The sequence below is a fragment of the Engystomops pustulosus genome, chromosome 2, assembly GCF_040894005.1.
Source record: "Engystomops pustulosus chromosome 2, aEngPut4.maternal, whole genome shotgun sequence".
Taxonomy (NCBI): Eukaryota; Metazoa; Chordata; class Amphibia; order Anura; family Leptodactylidae; genus Engystomops; species Engystomops pustulosus.
In genome coordinates this window covers 67,344,192-67,364,165 of record NC_092412.1, presented here as the reverse complement: position 1 = coordinate 67,364,165, position 19,974 = coordinate 67,344,192, and the positions used below count along the sequence as shown (strand labels likewise).

General features: G+C 39.2%; 1 protein-coding gene across 1 annotated transcript in view; it reads left to right on the top strand.

Moving 5' to 3' along the window:
• Positions 1 to 11,582, top strand: part of WNT10B (Wnt family member 10B) — a 30,805-nt gene extending 19,223 nt beyond the window's left edge. The window contains exons 3-5 of the mRNA XM_072135140.1: positions 5,244 to 5,506; positions 7,448 to 7,824; positions 10,563 to 11,582. Coding sequence (XP_071991241.1) covers positions 5,244 to 5,506; positions 7,448 to 7,824; positions 10,563 to 11,021 — 1,099 coding nt within the window. The 3' untranslated portion in view covers positions 11,022 to 11,582. The remainder of the gene's footprint in view (positions 1 to 5,243; positions 5,507 to 7,447; positions 7,825 to 10,562) is intronic.
• The last annotated feature ends 8,392 nt before the right edge of the window (positions 11,583 to 19,974 follow it).

The window sequence follows — 19,974 nt, the reverse complement described above, 5'->3', positions numbered from 1 at the left end:
CTTCACATGGAGAACATGTTGTGCACCAACTGTTTTATAGACACTTTTTGGATCTTCCTGGACAGTAAAACTGGTTCCCCAAATGTAGCATTCAGTATTGCTTTACTAGAATTAATAATGACGCAGTAAAAGGGATAACAACACCAGTGTGAAGATGAAGCATTAAAGGGAACCTTAAGGGACAAGTTAGGACACTTTACCACCCATGGGTCTATATGTACCGTATGGGCCATTGCTTTAGGTTCCCAGGTAGCTCCATATAAACTCATGTCAGCTCCACAAAAAAAACGATGATTTATACTTACAGCCTACTGCACAAAAGCTTCTGCACCAAAATTTTTTGGACATATACAGTGAGGCAAAGGTGTCATTTCCTGGTTTCAAGGCTATTTGGAATGATATTCCCCTATCCCATACGTACCATTAGTGTCCCACTATTAGATTTAGTGTTTTTAATTGTGTTGAACATATTTTACTTTGTTTTCTGTACATGAATGTGAGAGTTGTCAATCCTGTTATCAGCAGAGATATACTTTATAAAGGCCATAGACAGCAATAGTCTGAAGAGTTTTCTAGGCATGCTCTTTGACCTGTGCAGAGGTCATGGTGCAGGCAGGGAGAATAAATAAGCTCTGGCCATTATTTTAAAAGGTAGTCACCATCTTACCTTTATATATATATATATATATATATATATATATATATATATATATATATTAAGTTACCCTATATTAGGATCATTGCTGTGAAAAAACCTCTTACAGAACAGGAAGTATGACAATATCATTAGGCTTACTGACCTTAACTAAAACTGCAGGATTTTAGATTAAAAAAACATAGATTATGGCAAAATGTAGTAAACGCCAAAAACACTAACATAAAAGCTTGATTGAAAATAGAGAAGTAACCCTCTGATTAAACATTCCCTTTAAGTAAGTCTCACTATAGCCAGAAATAACCTTGTGCACCTGTCGTTGTAGTTTACACTGTACACTTCTGTATCATGTAGGGTGAAAAAGGACAAGTATCTGGTATTCTTTGTGTATGATGTTGCGCAAACTTCTGTTTAATCTAAGTTTCATATAGAACATGTTTTAACAGAGGGGAAGTCTCCTAGATCTGCAGATAAGACTCATGTGCTGCCACTTGTTTGACATACCTTGTAAATCTCTGCCAGCCAGCACAGTCAGATTCTGATTCCCAATGAATATATACTTATACTGTCCTTACTCTGCTATCATCACCAGTGTGTATCGTTGTAAGGTAGTGGGTGGCATTGATGTATTGCTTGAGAAAAGGGAACTTTGACCAGTGTATAAATACGATCACTGTCTGGAATATGGATATTCTAGCAGTGTCGTGCTGATACCGTATATACTCGAGCAAAAGACGACCCGAGTATAAGCCGAGACCCCTAATTTTACCACCAAAAAGCGGGAAAACCAATTGACTCGAGTATAAGTCAAGGGTGGGAAATGCATTGGTCACAGTTTCCCAGTATGTAGCCAACCCCCTGTAGTATACAGCCAGCCTCCAGTAGTATACAGCCAGCCTCCAGTAGTATACAGCCAGTCAGCCCCCAGTAGTATACAGCCAGCCAGCCTCAACTAGTATACAGCCAGTCCCCAGTAGTATACAGCCAGCTCTCTGCCGGCTAATAGAGCAGAGAGAAGACCGAAGAGGAGCCTCCAGGAGCCGCGATGAGGATCAGGAGCCGCAATGTGGATCGGGAGCCACAACGAGCTTCGGGGCACCGGAGGGTGAGTATGTAAGTTTGTTTTTTTATTGATTTGTGTATAAGCCGAGGAGAGGTTTTTCGGCATATTTTTGTGCTGAAAAACTCAGCTTATACAAGGGTATAAATGGTAGTTCCTGTATAGAGATGTAATGGCCCCTAAATGTCACAATAATAAGTATAGTCTGGAGTATTTTGTGACATTATTGATGCCCGTTATCACATTGTGGTGCCTGTCCACCAAGCATCTTTCTAGCGGTAAATGCATGAGAATTACAGCTAGTTGGCACCTGTTAGAATGAATAATGTATCTAGTACACAACACATTCTGAGTACTGAGTACTTTCACTTTGCTAGCGCTGAGCTCAGGTTGTGTCCATCTTTGCCCCATAGAATATCTTTACTGTTGTGGTATTGACCGCTTTGTCCATTTGTAAACTTTCTCATCTTTGTATCTCTGTGTATGTTTTATGACATTCTCACTTCCTGTTTTGAGAAAAGTTGCTTTTATTACTATGGTTATTAAACATGAATTATTTTCCCTTCAGCATGGGCATGTTTTGATCTGTCGTTTGGTCCCTTGGCTCCGAGTTCTGTTTTCCTGCCCCTCCTACAGCAGGAGAGAAATTGCTGATCCCTAGTTCCAAAGTGAAGACAAATATATTCCCACCCTGCAGGGAGCGTCCCGCCGGGCTTCTGACAGCGGCTCGAGTCTTCTGTCCCCACCCAGGGCAAGATGTGCAGGCCATGTGTTAACCATTTTACAGCCACATCTGTGTGAATGTCTGAGCACCTGTTGCTACATCTTTCCTTAAACGTTTGGCTTGAAAGCAGAATGTGAAGCATCTCATTCAATTGTAGGTGACCTTCACACCTTCCATTACATACATATTCCTGCGACCAGACAGTAGCAAATAAAACAAGTGCCTAGAGAAATGAAAAAAGAACATTCAGTGGAATGTGATTTTCTTCAGGGCTTGCATATTTATTTTTATTTATTGCCAATGCATTTGACAGGTCCTATCATGCACTTAATGGTTTCTTGTACATCTGTTAAAACTAAGATCTAAATTAATATTCTAATCCCATATAAAAAGACATGAAGCAGATTGCCAAGATATGATATATACTTTATAGGTGTACTTCTACTTAGAAAAGTTTCCTGTTTTGAGTCAATTAAACAGCAATATCATGTGTGAGCAAAACTTGTTTATGATCTTCTCCACCGGGGGTCCAGCCTATGCAGTCTGCTCATTTTGTGATAGCAGAATTGTTTTTTGCTTTTCTCTATATAATAATGAGATATTTAGACATTTTTTATTGTAATGTTCCTTCTCGATTCACATATGTTTTAAAGAATGTGTCTTGCAATCATTTAGTAAAAACATGGGGGATAACTTGAGGAAGCACATAGGTGCATTGGGGCCCAGTAGCCCTTAGGGATCCGTAAGGGAATAATTCCCTATATGAAGAGACCAATAATATGAGCAATATATTCTATTTAATAATTTTCCTCCAAAAAGACAGCAAGCAGGGCAAATTTATACAGATAATATATGGATGTGTACTGGCCAGAAAGACTGGAGAAAAAATGGTAGTAGAATGTGTTTTTTGTGTTTTTCTACTTTCTACTCTCAGTAGAGGCCATAATAGCCTACGGGGACTGATGCTATTGCATGGCATTTTCCCCAGACTCCATTGAGCACACAATGTGGCCTCAGTTACATATGGACAGTTATATCACTCTAGAGACCTTAAACATTGGCAACAGCAAATCACTGCCTTCGACCAATGTTCACTCCTTCTTCTGCTGTCATAATGAGGAGGACCGGGACCGTTGGGATACACTACTGCCCTCTGTTGTAGTTATTCGTTGGGAATCCCCCAACATATCCTAACAACAGAGGGAAAAATTAGATGTTATAAAAGCCTATCTCACATACTCAGAATCTTCAGCAGTATCATATAGGACATTTTTCAAAAGTACTGATACATTTGAATAAAACACTTGGGGTGAAATTTAAAACTTACTATTAATTGGTCTGTAATCTGTCTTACTCCTTCCTTCTTTATTAATGATAAAATATAATATATATCATCCTCCATCAACCCCTAGTAGCTTTCAACACCAGTAACCTTCAAATTTGGTTGCCTTCTAGTATCCTGTATACATTATAGGACTCAAGCACACCAAAGGATGTAACTCCTCCCATTCTTGCAATGGGGGTGGCAGGGGTGGGAGTCAAATTTTTAAAAACAGGCTCATTCCAATAGATAAAATATCCTTTATATTAATTATAATTTAAATCTATCTTTTGATTTAATTAACGTATTAACTCATATATAAACATAGACAAACCCTTTACCAACCTATAAATTCAAAAATGTTGTGTTGATTGCATAGATCCAGAAAGTAAAACACATACAACAAAAGAACCATGTCAAATACAGCACCAGAGCCAAGATCATACCATAAATGCAGCACCAGAACCAAAAAATTATACCATAAACACAGCCTCATAACCATGTTCTCTACATAAATACAGCACCAGAACCAAGCCCAGAACTTACAGTAAATTCAGCACTAAAACCAAGATTTTACCTATTTACAGCATCAGTTCAAAACACTGCACCAAAACTGAGAAGCACAGAAGCCAGTAGTTACAGTGCCTGTCCCAAGATGCAAGTAGTCACTGTACCTCCCCCAGTAGCCAGTGCTTTGTTCCAGTAGCCCCAGTACCTGCTCTCAGTAGTCAGTATTCACAGGGCCTGTCCCCATTAGTCACAGTGATGTCCCCCTGTAGCCAGTGTTCACAGTGATACTCCCTGTAGCCATATTAATGCCCCAGGTAGCCAGTAGTCACTGTGAAGCCCCAAAAGGCCAGTAGTACCAGTGCCTTTCCCCAGTAGCCAGCAGCCACCCTGTTTCCCTACTTGCGGCTTCTTCTCCTCGATGTTAGAGATGTGGCACAGGGGACGCTTGGTGACATCACATGTCGGCATGCGCTGGTTCATAGACCTCTGCACCTTTAATCTGGTGCAGACAGATGAATCATCACACGTCGTCTGAGCCGCATCCACCTGCATACGGGCCACACACTGGTGCTCTGTGTGATGGACAGAGAGCAGTGGAACTGCAGCAAGCAGAGCTGGCTCTCTGGCCTACTTCATCTAATTTTAATAAATGGCTTGTCTAGGCCGGAGTGAACCAGTTGGATCCCACCACTTATGCATTTTTCACTGAACATATATATTTCTAAATGTTCTTTTAAAATAGGGTTATAAATTATATTTGTTACAATACTAATAACATCTGTAATACCTCTGAATAACTGCGACTACTAGCATTCAGTTTTACTATACATCATTATATTCTATGTTGATGAACTGATTAGAGTTATATTTATGTCCACTACTCCTTTCAGAATAATCATATACTAAGCTTCATATGCCCATGTAGATCCTTATGTGTTATGGAACCACTGACTTCTGTTTCTTCTTTCTCTAGAGTTCTGTGCAATGATATTTTGGGGTTGAAGTTGCCCAATGATCCTATCCTGACTCCAAACACTGTCTGTCTGACACTACCTGGCTTAAGTAAGCGCCAGTTGGGACTCTGTGTGCGCAGCCCCGATGTGACAGCATCAGCTCTCCAGGGAATCCAAATTGCGATTCATGAATGTCAGCACCAATTAAAAGGGCAGCGCTGGAATTGTTCAACTTTGGAGACTGGAGGCAAAGTACCCCATGACAGTGCCATATTGAAGAGAGGTATGATTAATGGCAAGCAGATTCAGGGGCATGTATCTTTTCTGTTTTTCATTATATTGGGTGAAAAAGTACAATAATACTGTGTCACAAATGTAACTGCATATAATCTACATCAGGATCCCTGTTCTAGTGATTGGGGTGATCCTGGAAGTTGGACCCCAATGGTATTATATTAATCATCTAACCTGTGGATACCTGTAGTTGAGGTTACACCAACTCACTTGAACTAGTATATTGGTCCTTTTAAAGTCCAAGAAGCATCATTTCCAAGTGATATATAGAATAGTGTTTAAAAAAAGGCACGTAAGGAAAAAACATTGTAATTGCGAAAAATGTCACCAGATTAAAGGCGAATATAATCAGGTACCTTTGGAATAACTTCAAACTTCTCTGTCATCAGTACGCAGCCTAAAACCATGGCCAATGGCCAATGAGCATTGAGTTATGAAGGCCAAATATATCATGTAAAATAGAATAGAAGCTTACTATTTACAGCTGCTTCTGCTGGGAAATTCCCAAGTGCAAGTAGTAACTTCACAAATTGTTGATTGCTAGCTTCATGGATAGGAGTTTGGGAAACTGTGCTCCCTTCAGTGTAACAAGCGGAACTAATATTCCGACTTAACCCTTTCTTGCAGCATGCATTACAGCCCCGATCTGTGAAGTACCTGTTCCTCAGAAATGTAACAGGAGTGCTGGAGATAACTTATAGAGTAGCAGTCAATGGTCCAGGTTTACTAAAAACAGTGCAAACTGCACTTTCTGCAGGGTGCCAGATTCAGGATTTGCAGGATTTCTTCATGAATCTGGTGCCCCCTGCACTGCCCCAACAGAGTGTTCCACTTTTTTTGGTGCACCTTTAAAGGAAACCTACCACATGATATGGTAGGTGTAAGATGGAACTGAGCTGGTGCCGGAGCTTATTTTTGTTAGTGTCCTAAACCACTGCATCGCGGTTTAAAACACTTTTTAATCTTTATAGCCGAAGGAGCGCATACCACCATGCACCAAAGTAGCTCGGTATTTCCATCTTACACCTATCATATCATGTGGTAGGTTTCCTTTAAGATTTGCCGTGCAATGCACTTCTGTCAGACTTTGCATGTTAAATCTGGTGAAGGTCCGACTGAGCACCGAAACGTCCATTTCAGTGCACAAATGTGGCGCTGACACTTCTTAAATACCTCTTTGCATTGAAAAAAGTGTACATAATCCACCAAAAAACTGGTTCAAGCACCTACTAAATGTGGGCCAATGTTGGCAAAAGGATATGTTACACATGACAAGCACTGAAAAGAGAATGCAGTGACGTACACTTAACTAACAACACCAAATTGTCAATTCATTCATGAGAAGTTGAGTAGTCATTTAGTAGATATAACACAGAAATGTGAGAAAAGAAGTCATGTCATTTTTATTAATGCAAACTGCAAATCTATTTTGTTGGTTTTGTTGGTTTCAGTATAGATCTGACATTTTTAAGGCACCGAATTGATTCATGATCTTTTGGCTTCGGTTTGGATGAATTTTGTAAAATGGTGGCTACCTACTGTGTCATTCATCGCAAAGCTTATGGAGGGAAGATCGGCAACTGAAAAAACAAAACCAGATAGGAACTGTTCATGAAAAATTGGTACTGATACTAGAGAAGGTTATATACTAATTTTCAGGACAATTGGAGCAACAATCAGTTTGGACTAAATTTGATACTGACCTGAAACAGATCAGTTGAAAAAGTCAGTAAAGCAAATATTCAATGATGAATATTCAAAGACAAAATCATTTGGCCAAACCTGTAAATTTCTCATTTTGAAATTCTTAATGTTTACAATAAAATAAAATACCTGTAATTTAAATTTTTTATTACAGTATTTAATAATTTTTTTCAATGAACTCAACAGTCTCCATATACATTAATATTATTCTATTTTTGTTCACTAGGTTTTCGTGAGAGTGCCTTTGCCTTCTCTTTGCTAGCGGCTGGAGTGATGCATTCAGTAGCCACGGCTTGTAGCTTGGGTAAACTTCAAGGCTGTGGATGTGAATGGAAACGAAGGGGAACTGAGGAGAAGATACGTTTGAAGCTAAACCAATTGCAGCTACAAGCTTTATCTAAAGTGAGGGGTCTCCCCAGAGACTTGACTCCACTGCTTCGGGAGACCCCTGAGCCCAGTCCTCAAGATACCTGGGAATGGGGTGGCTGCAAACATGAACTGGACTTTGGAGAGAAGTTCTCCAGGGATTTTCTTGACTCAAGGGAGTCACCAAGAGATATTCAAGCACGAATGAGGATACATAATAATCGAGTAGGGAGACAGGTAATGAATTGTGGATGTACTTACAGTAATAAATGTCTTCTGTGCATCGAGTGTATGTTTTGGTAAGATTTTATGCACAGATAGCTCTAAAAATGAAAATGGTGGAATCATTGTATTAAAAAATTATATGTTTTCAGCATGTTAAAGATTGCCCTAATAGTTACTAGAAAGTCTTGCAAGGAACTAAACAAGTTTAAACCTCATTGAAGTTTAAAGGGGTTGGGGTTGATATTATTTCTGTAATGAAAAGTTATACAAATTTTCAATATACTTTATGTATCAATCCCTCATGGTTTTCTAGATCTCTACTTGCTGTACTTCTATAGATAGCTTCTCTGTTTACTTCCAGTGGATAGAATCTGTCTATGGTGATGTGATGGAGGTGCAGGTCCACGAGCCATTATTAGCACTGAGAGTAATTGGAGCTGTGTGGTAATAACAGCTCGTGCACCTGCATGTACATCACATCACATGGACAGATTATATCCACTGGAAGTAAATAGGGAAGCTTTCTATTCAACCAAAGCAAGCAGGGATCTAGAAAACGGTGAAGAATTGATCCAGAAAATATATAGGAAAATTGTATAACTTTTCCTTGCACAAACAATATCAATTGTTTCCTGAAAGTAGATAACTCATTTAATCTATTTCTGAAATCATCTTAACATGCTGAGTTATGCAAGCAAAAAAATCGTGGCTGCTGCATATATAGTATATCTTTAATAAAGACCCATAATGCACTATACATTAATACTAACATCTCACAAAAGTGAATACACCCCTAATATCTGTGGAGTTATATAATTAGATCCTATCTTATATCTTATATGACACCAACATTAAGCTTTGTATAACTCACAATCATTAATGTCTAAACCACTGGCAACAAGTGAGTCCATCCTTAAAGGGAAACTACCACCACAAATCTACCTATAAAGTTAGATTGGGTGGTAGGTGGATCAATGGGACGTGAGGATAGCCCTTTTAAGGTGAGTAGGAGGGGAAAAGAGGCTACCGGGGCGTGGAGTAGCCGCCTCGTGTAACCTCAGATGCGGCTACTCCACGCCCCAGTAGCCGCATAAGTAAATTTGCATAAAAGTCTAATAAAAGTTAACAAAAAAGTGTGGGGACGTGAGGATTAGCCCTTAAAAGGGCTATCCTCACGTCCCATTGATCCACCTACCACCCGATCTACCTTTATAGGTAGATTTGTGGTGGTAGGTGCCCTTTAATGGTCAAATTCTGCCCAAAGGGTCCATATTTGTGTGCCCTGCATGCTTTTCTACCATTGCCTTAACTTTCTTGGGCATGGAGTTTACTAGAGCTTCATAGGTTACAGTCACTGGAATCCTCTTCCAAAAATGTGAGGGGTGCACTCTCTTTTGTGAGATACTGTATGTAATCAATAAGTTGTAAATACACATCTGCATTCTTATCTGTGTATAAATAGTTCCATCAATGTGGTGCAGGAGGCAACTCAAACTAGAAATCCGCTACCCAGGTATACAGTCAGTAGCCTGGAAAACTAATTATTTCACCAACCAGTTAAATACAGAGTAGCATGGCGAATAGGTACTAAAACGAAATTCAAAACATATAACAAGAAATGCCACAGTACAAAAACCACAACAGACCATGCCAAAGCAACCAGTGTACAGCAAAAGTGCAACAAAAAAATAGTAAATTCTATCGGTCTGTATGGTGAGTGGAATGGGTGAAGTCCAAGGGGAGAGGTCAGGTGGTCACCAGGTCAGGAAGAGGATAACAGCACTGCCCTTGGTACACCCTATGTCTGTGCAATCCCTGATACCCCAATAAATAAGCTCCTGTTCTTACAAGGGTAGACCCAAAGCTGTCCCTAGGCAACACTGTGATTGCCCTAGCACACCCTAAAAAGAAATCCTGGTGTATTTCTAGGACCTTCAGCGATGAGCCTTTCCTCAAGGGATTAGACAAATATATGGGTATAATGAAATCTTGTTGCTGCACTGAATAGGACAGTGGTCGAATTCAATAACACTGTGGTGTATACTGATGAGTAGGCCTGGCAACTCAAAATGGCTAAATATGGCATAAAAAAGCCTGGGACCGGGATAGGACCCATATGGCCCTCCCACATTGGTCCCAATAACCAACTCGAGGGTTGAGACAAACACAGTGTAGATTGCCTACCTCATTAAGTCATCTGTGTGGACGGTACATGTTGAAGGACCCATGGGCCGGAGAATACCAGGTCACAATCATAAAGAAATGGCAGTATCCTTGTTTCCACTGCAGGATCTCTGTTCCACTAGACTTCCCCTGAAACCTTCTTATTCTTATGTTAGCCAAGTGACATTTTATTATAAGATTATTCTAATTAACATTACAAATCTATAAGTAATATTTGTGTTATTCTGTCTTGGAAATAATATCATGTATACTATGAGAAATTCTCTAAGCAATGTGCACAGGATTTTTTTTGCAGAATTACTTTGTATGTTTTTTAACGTTTGGTATGCTAATTGCAATGGATCTTTGCCAATACACTTTGGCATAATAGACTTCTACGTGCTTGGCTTTGGCTGTTTTAGTAAAGTATGAAGACAATGGGAAATCTTAAGTCCAAAATCCAACATTATAGCAATAACATTAACATTTATTAATAACAATATAACAATAAAACATTATAACGTATAAGTTACGTCTAAGGCTAAGGCTTACTTTTTCTAATGTCTTCTTCCTGTCAATCTCTCCAGGCAGTGACAGAAAACATGAAGAGGAGGTGTAAGTGTCATGGAACATCTGGAAGTTGCCAGTTCAAGACTTGTTGGCATGTAACTCCTGATTTTCGCACTGTTAGCACGTTACTCCGTGATAAACTACAACGGGCTGTTTTTGTGAACTCCCGTAATAAAAACAGTGGGGCCTTTCATCCTCGTCTCAACAAGAAGCGACTGGTTCGTGAGCTTGTCTACTTTGAAAAGTCTCCTGACTTCTGTGAGAGAGATCCTCTGGTAGACTCCCCTGGTACTCAAGGAAGAGTATGCAATAAGACAAGCCATCAGATGGACAGCTGCGCCAGCCTCTGCTGTGGACGTGGTCATAATATCTTAATGCAGACACGACGGGAAAGGTGCAACTGTCGCTTTCATTGGTGTTGCTACGTTATGTGTGATGAATGCAGAGTCACACAGTGGGTCAATGTGTGCAAGTGAGGAGTTCTGCAAATTTTTAATATCTCAGTTCGCTTTGTTGCTATTAATTTATTCCTTATTAGCGCTGACAATGTACAGGATTTTTCTTTACATCACATGGAACATGGAGCTATGTGATTCAATGTAATCCAATGTCAAAGGGACTATTCAGCAAAGGCAACATCTTGCAAGGCCTAGACTTCCAAACATTCCAGGACACAAGCCAGATGGACAAAGATGGTATTTGGATGGTTAATATAGTGGTTTAAGAAGACGTGCAAGTCCAAATACCTTTGGATTAAATATTGTGGCATCTCATGGTCAAGAGGAATTGCAGTACAGAGTTGTACAAATAATATACTTTCTATAAAAGGAAGAGCAAATAATGAAAGATGTTCTTTTACCAAAATATTCAGTTATGGACTTTTGAAATCATTGTGTAAGTGGTGCACACTTACTCAAATGTCTAAGAGACCTTCACGTTGTTAGAGCATTCAATGGGCTTAGCTCGGGATGGTCAGAGAGGAGGTTTATTTATTGGAGTTTGTGTACATCTCTTAAATTAAAGTATACTTTAGCTTACTTTCCATGCATTGTTTACATTATTCCTATGCATTTATGTGAAATAATACAAATTTAATCTGGAAATATATCAAGATTGAATAGAGGCTGAATAAGGTATAGGCAAGGTAGACTGACACCTAGGGCTCTACTGGGGGAGATGGGTCGCACATGTTATGAAAATAATACTATGCCTATGAATTACAAACTTGCTTAACAAATTGGGTGCAATGGCCAAGCTACTGATAATAATATTACATGTACAAGATACAATGAGTGTTTCTCTTTATTGTGTTGCTATCATTACCAGCTTGCAGGACACACTAATAAGAGATCTAATAGGTTAAATATGACCCAGAGGGAAGTGCCTAATGGCCTAATGGCCCAAATAACCTCATTATTTGCAAATACACTGGGGCACATTTACTTACCCGATCACCAGAGTTCACATAATGCATATATATATATATATATATATATATATATATATATATATATATATATATAAAATGCATCATGCCGTTTTACACTAAGATCGTGCCCCCCAATATCCTGCTTGTGTCGCTTCCCCGCTCAGGTCTGACAGAGTTCACTATCTTTTTAGTGGTGCATGTTAGGGGTAGGGTTTTGCGACAAAATACTGAAAGTTAAATGCCACGCTCAGTCCGAATCAGTCGGACAGTCCGATGGCCTGGCCCCTAATTTGTGTCGCATTGAAGCCAGCGCAGCTGCGCCAAAAAATCCCAGCAGACACACTTCTTAAATACCTGTGCAATGATGGCCATTTTAGCCCTGAATATGATGCACAGTACGACAAAAGTGCCCACGACTCTTAGTAAAGTCGTTTAGTGAGTTTGACTTTTACATCAAAATTAAATACAAGTAACACACTACATAGTCAGAAAATGGTTAGATGACACAATAGTAATTACTTTTTTCTATAATTTTCATAGAATTCCAAAGTGTCTTCCTTATTATATCAGTATATCAGTATATCAGTATGCTCAAATGCGTTACATGTATCCAAGGATCAGTCTTAGATTTCAGAATGAAGTCTGAACATGCGCTCAAAGTAAGGATCCACTCTCACAGGAAAATGATGGCGTTACACTATTACAATCTAATAGATCTTATAACAGGTAGTTACCCTTAAATGGGTATGAAAGCATCAAGAATTTACTAGTGAGTCACTGGATAGAAGATAAATGTTAGTAAGTACTTTGTCCTCCTCTGAAAAAAAATATATGTTCCATATGTTCCATAAGATCTTAAAATGAAGTAACTATAACCTCAGATTAACAACACAAAACACATCCCAATAAGTCATTGTAACAACAAATAAGTCAAAAATGTAAAAGCCATATGTGAAATGTTAAAGGCGTTGTCCAGTTTCGGCAAATAAAGGTAATTGTTTGTATGATTAAAACTTATGCAATATCCCAATATACTTTTTTATCAATTCTTCATGGATTTGTATATATCAGTTTGCTGTCATTCTATAAGAAACTTGTATGTTTACTTCCTGTGCATAAAAAGGGTCCATGTTCATGTGATGTCACACAGGTGCATCTGATACACAGGTGCACAGCTACTGTGACGAGGCCCTGCGTGCCATGTCTATGGACTATGGAGAATGAAGCTTCCTATAGAATGACCACAAGCAGTGATCTAGAAAAATACTTGGAATTGATACAAAAAGTATATTAGAAAATTGTATATAACTTTTTATTAAACAAAAAATACTATTCAATTACTGAAATAGTAATACAATCTGAAATATGATCTACCCAGCAGTGTAATTGTTTACTGTAATCTTACACAAAAGGCATGGTACCTGAGGTAATTCGGGCACATTTACTAAGGGTCCGAACGCCGCATTTTCGTCGGGTTCGCATTTTTTTCAGTTTTGTGCTGAATTGCTGAATTGACACAAATCGGGGGGGCGTGGACGCCGGACAACCTGACTGATTCGGACAAACCGAAACCGCGGGATTTAAAAAGCAAATTGTGTCGCAAGATCATCACTCACATACACCAGGAAGAAGAAGGTCAACTCAAATTGGACGCACAATCTTAGTGAATCGAGGCAGCTCAGAATCCTCGTCGGACAATGCACCGTGTTGATCGCGACAGGATGGGTAAGTAAATGTGCCCCATTGTGTCCTGTACAAATTTATCAGTCTTTCTCATCATGAAGGAATTTTTGGTCCAATTTTCTTTAAAATGTTGATTAAAGTTATCAGGGGGGGGGGGATTTATGCGCCTGCATATGACTAAATCCCGTCCCTCCCGCCGTGCCAGATATATCAGGAGGCTGGGTGTGGGGGTAGCTTATGTGAGAAAACTGTTGCAGATTGCTGCTGTACTTGAATTTATTGTCCTGTTAAAATTTTTGGAAAGATGAACTTACTTGATTGATGGGCAGCAGCAAGTGCTTCCCTAAGATCAATGCTTTACCACTTCCTTGGCAGTGCATGAACGCTGGAGTATGATAAATCTCCTTAGGAACATCATTCTGATACACATACAGTACATTGCCCAAATAATGTAAGAATCATAATCGCAGTATACATGGTCAAATACACTAAGTCAAATAGACGCCTTAGGCGCCATAGACGCCTGTGGGGGAGGTATATCCAGCCGGATATATGTCTCCCACATGTTCGTGTGAATACAACGTTAGGCTGTGTTCATAAATACTTTGAAATGTGTTTTGTCAATGCTTTCAGATGCAGTTTGGAAGCGCATGCACTCAAAATCAATCAGTTTACCAAACAGATTCATATGCTTGAAACTGTAGAAATGCTACATGTGAACATAGCCACAGCATATGCTTGTCTGCATCAATTTCACTAAGTTTGAAAATGACAGGTGAACCGAGGTAACAGCAATAATACATCCAGAAATGGGAAAAAAAAGATTTGAAGGTAGTAGTATAGGGGACAATTGCTCTCTTAATCCATCTTGACTGGTTCTTCTCTCGTTTTGCATTCTGCTTGTGTTCTTGTCAGCACTGGCATATTGAGGCAGTTCATGCATTCATTTTATAAATATACTTGCGCTGGGATATGTTAAAGGCCAGGCCCCCCCCCCCCCTCTCTTAGCAGATAAAGAGGCTTAGACCTCTCAATAAATCCATCGGGAGGCAACGCCGCTGGGCAAAACTAAGCCAGGCATAATTTTGTGTAAAAAAACTGTGGACATTTGTTAGTAGGCATGGGGCAGGAACCCATACCAACCCACTCAGCAAGCTGACACGCCCCACCATGCCCTCTGCACACCCACATGGCGTGGAGGTGACTTAGAAGCACTGATAAATGTCCTTTATAGTCTTGCTCTTCCAGAATAACACATCCATATGTATCATCATCAGTAATATTAAATATGTCCCTAGCATAGTCTTAAGGGAATGGAGCATATAACCGGATAAAGGCTGTTACACAAGTAGATCCAGACATGGTCCAGAGGGCACCTTCCTAGCAGTACTTACAGTGTACCAGATCTTCAGCAAAAACACCATGGGGCACATTTACTTATTTGTCCGACAAAGTTCCCCGAAAGTGCATTGTCCGACGATAATGCACTCCGCTGCGATTCACTAAGATTGTGCGCCCGATATCCTGCGTGTGTCGCTTCCCCGCTCAGGTCCGACGGAGTTCACCTTCTACTCCGTGGTGCATATAAGTGCATTGTCTTGTGACACAATTTTAAAGTTAAATCCCACGCTCATTCCGAATCAGTCGGATTGTCCGATGGCCCTCCCCCCGATTTCTCTCGCATGAAAGCCGGCGCAGCTGTGCCAAAATCCGATCCCATGTGAAACAATGCAAGCGCAGACACCTGTTAACTACCTGTCACAGCCGTGCATTCACCGAAAACGCTGGAAGGTCTGACGAAAGTGTGCGCGGGCCCTTAGTAAATGAGCTCCCATGTACTACAATAGGGCTGTTTTGCATTATATGGTAGGAAAAATTATTTTTAAAGTATTTGCAGACACCGAAGGGTACTTTAACGCCAGGGGTCTGCAAATACAGTAAAAAAATTTTATACCCTAAAAATTTAACTCAACCCCTCCTTTCCATAGAACTGATACAAATAATCATAAACATGTTTGGTCTTGTGGTGTCCTAAAAGTCTCGATCTATCAAAAAATAATAATGGTTATTCCCAGTGATGAACCCCGTAATAGAAATAGAACCCAAATCCCCACAACACTTTTTTTTCAACTCTTTTAAAATTTAATTAAAAATTGAACAAAATATCGTACAGGTAGTACACGTCCTGCAAAAAATGACACCTTACAGTTCTGTTTTCTTATTAGCGTCAGGATATGGCAAAACAAAAAGTCAGCAATTCTGACTTCAGCAATTTCACTGCAGTTGGAATTCTTATTCCTGCTTCCCAAAACATGGTATGGAATATCCAATACTGCCAGTAGGAAGTATAATTGGTTAAACAGAAAAAGAACCTTCATAAAGCTCCATACACAGAAAAATAAAAATGTTATTGATTTTTAAAGGAGGGGAACAAAAAATGGAAACGCAAAAACCGACTGGCCCTCACATTCCTAGGACCGGAATCCAACTGAAAGCCTCTGTGAGCTCACGTCTTTCCTCTTATCCAGGTCTGAGAGTAGATTTTCCAGCTGCAATCAGGAACGTGTCCCGACCATATAGAAAATACATAAAGCAACGGCGGGGACATACCTAATGACATGAGTTTCTGTTATGAAATCCACAATAGTTGGATCCACTTGTGTAGTAATATGTTCCCTTTGGTTTTATAACACAATACATTATCATATATTATCAGTAAAGATTTTAAATGTAAATATTGTATACGTTTAAAAAAATTGCCTATATATATATATATATATATATATATATATATATATATATATATATAGCATTGTGCTTAGTCTGCCTGACAAGATTTTGGTAGTTGCAACATCAGTAGAGGAGAGATTATGTACATTTCCACAAGCAGTTGCTGATGCCACAGCCACCGTCTGTCAATATAATAATTATATATCATGCAGCCTATGTCCTTCGTTCCAAATGGTTTAAGGCGTTTCAGAGAAGACTCATAGCAGGTAAAGATAATTAATCTGTGTCAATTACAAAATCATAATGTACTATAGAACCCAAACATTTATAGATGTAACCTTTAATATGACTGTAGTTCTCACGGCTTGGGATGGAAAGTAGTAAAACCGGCTGGATTGATAAACACTTTGCAGAAGATTTCCCATGATGCACATTTTTAAGGCATTTGTTCTGGAGCGTTGACATTATTTGGGCCATTATGATCAAAAGTACAATAAAAATATGAAAGTAGCACATCAAACACGGAAGACCACCATGAAAAATTTTTGTTATTCAAAAATTAAAGACAAGAAAAATGAGTGCAAAAAAAAATGAAAAAATCAAAATGGTTGTACTACCTAACTGTCATGATTCTGATATTACATGTGTTGATCAAAAGGTTAAGGGGTTGGACACTTATAGCAAACTGTAACTGGTCACCTGTATTAAACCTACCTTGTTAAATTTGCGATTCACCATATGTAGTGGCAGGTCACGTGATCACCAGGCAGCAGGACTCATCTCCTGTGACCTGCTGTGACGCCACTTGTCTTGCTGGCTTCTGGCGGAGATGGAGTGGACCATGCAGTGGTTACTGTCTGTACTACCCCCCCCCCCATCATAATGACGTTATGAAGTTTCAATATTTATGTTAAATGATAATATTATATATAATAATACCATATGCAGTTTGAGCTAAAAGTTTTTTCAAATCAGACTATAGTGGGAGACATGGCGTCCCTATTACCACTGCTTTCCATCTCTCACATGTTTTCCAGTTTTCTATTACCCGAGAATACACATGTGTGAGGATAATTTACTGATTACACCACATCAGGGGATGCAGAATTTTATTTTTTTCCTGGATTACTGGATTTTTTACACTTACACATACAAGAAACAATATTCTGGATTAGTAATATGTTTATGGAAGATTGTATGATGTCCATTATATAATGAAGAGGCTTTTTGGTAGAAGCAGAAAACACACTTAATATGTTATTCCCTACATCTGTAAGCCATGTGCTTACTCACTGTAGATGTTATATGTATAGACTTCTGTTATATGCAGCTCAAGCCATCTGGAACAAAGCTGTCAGAAAATCCTGATGTGTAAGACCCTATTTTACAGGTAACACAGATATTAAATTCGGTATTAGACGGAGGAAGGTTAAATGGACAAGGATGGGCTAGTCTCAATGTGGTTAGCAATATTTTGGCAGCAAATACGATTACAGCATCTGTGGAAATGCAGAGAGACAAATGTTATTTAGGAAAGATTAACTTCTTTAAGGCTAGCAGACCCATGGGCGATTGCATGATTTTATGAAGGGGTGGACTCCACATTCCCCTGCTGTATGTTATAGTATTGCTATACATTGTCTACTTGTATCCTGTTGCCAGGTAATGGAACCACCAAAAATGTTTTTTCCCCTAAAGAACGGATATTACGACTTAGATAACTGCACCTGCCCTATTTTGTTCGTGTCTAATAACAATTTTGATTTCTCTTTCCCTGTCTTATATTATATATATATATATATATTGCTTTTTATGCAAGTCTCTTATTTTGTTGTGTTTTTTGATCCCAAAACTAAATGATAAACTAACTGTACCTCTATCTTTCTGTAATCTATATTGAGAATACCTTGAGAATGCTGTAGCTACACTGATGTAGAAACATATCTTGTTTAATCCCTGAACTGAGTGGTTTTTCCTGAAAAAACTATTATAAAATTATGATAATGAGGCCCTGGCGTTCCTGTGACTGCCCCGGCGCTCTCTTCACCTTAATTATGCACTGTTCCAGCCTTGTTCCGCCCAGCATAAGCCAAGAATATGCAATCACTGTGACGTCGAGGACAGGCAGAAGTAATCAATCGTTACCCATCCCCAGCTGCTGTGTGTGAGCCATCCAGGTCAGATTGATTAGTCCTGTCTTACATTAGCAAACTGTACCCCATGCATATATCTGATCACAGGAAATCACAGCAGCCTCCATGGACTTCTACTCCTCCTCATCCTCCATAGATTTCTATTTCTCCCTATTCTTCATGGAGGCTGCTGTGATTGTTTTGATCAGGTACATACAGGAGGTAGATGTTGCAGTTGTAACACCGTAAATGATGTTTATCCTGGTCAAATGCCTTTAAGTGTCCAATGATATAACAGAGCTCTGCATATAGCAGAATATCATAGACTATCAATTAGGAACAAGGAGGCAGAGTGATGCAAGTAAAATTTACTATGCAGGACTCAGTGTGACGCACTTACATCAGGTGCATATAAGTTTACAAACTGATTCTTTTAAAAGTTGCAGGCATGGAAAGGAACAATTTAGGGGTAAGGGCAGTGCTTTTTAAACATAGTTTTTAATTAAGTCTTTATTTTGGGTGGGTTAATTTGCATGACAAGTTCTCTTTATCCTTCACATGCTTAGGAGACGTCCTCTTCTTGGTAGAAGAATTGCATGTAGTAACCAGGCCACTTCTACTACAGTTACAAAAGTCTACTACTATATTTACAAAGCCTCATCTCCACCAGTTTTTGTTCTTTTCTGCCAGTGGGACGGCCAGGAGGCAGACAGGGGTGTAAACACTATAACTAAAATCTCTGCCAAGTCAGACCTGGTCTAAACAGTTCTGACCTGGAGGAGTTCCCTTCCAGATCTACTACTAGGTTAGAGCCTCTGGCCGTGTGCCAGCAGGGCGGAATATTAAGATTGTTTTGCAAAACGACCAGTAATATATTCTCCCCAATGTGTTATAACGTGTTCTTGTTTTAATAAATTTATATTAAATTTTTAAACAGCTTGTTCTCTACTTTTCCAAACTGGTGTATATTCTGTTCAAACCATATCCCTATTTCAGGTTACACAACAGTGTCCAGGTATCACTACATTGTACCCCAATATTGTAGCCCAAAAACAATAACAAAGTGGCCACCATAAACAGTGTTAGGATGGCACTGAAAATATATTTTATTAATTTGGAGAAATATAAGAAGTATTTAAAGTTACGTTTTTGTGACACAGAACTCTTTGCTTCACTTTACATATAATAAGTAACACAGGTGTAGTGCACTGCATATATACTATAGATTGGGAGCTGTGTAAATACTGCACAAGTGAAGCAAGGTCCCCCTAGTGGTCATAGTTAGCATTTCCTCTATTTCTGTGAAGAATATTTTAGGTCATTAGGCTCACCCTAATGTCATTCCTAGTGATTATGCAGCAGTTATATTACACCTGCGTGCATATTCTCCATATATGTAGGCTATTACACACTGTTATATTGGCTTTACTTTATCGATGGTTTGTATGAATGCAG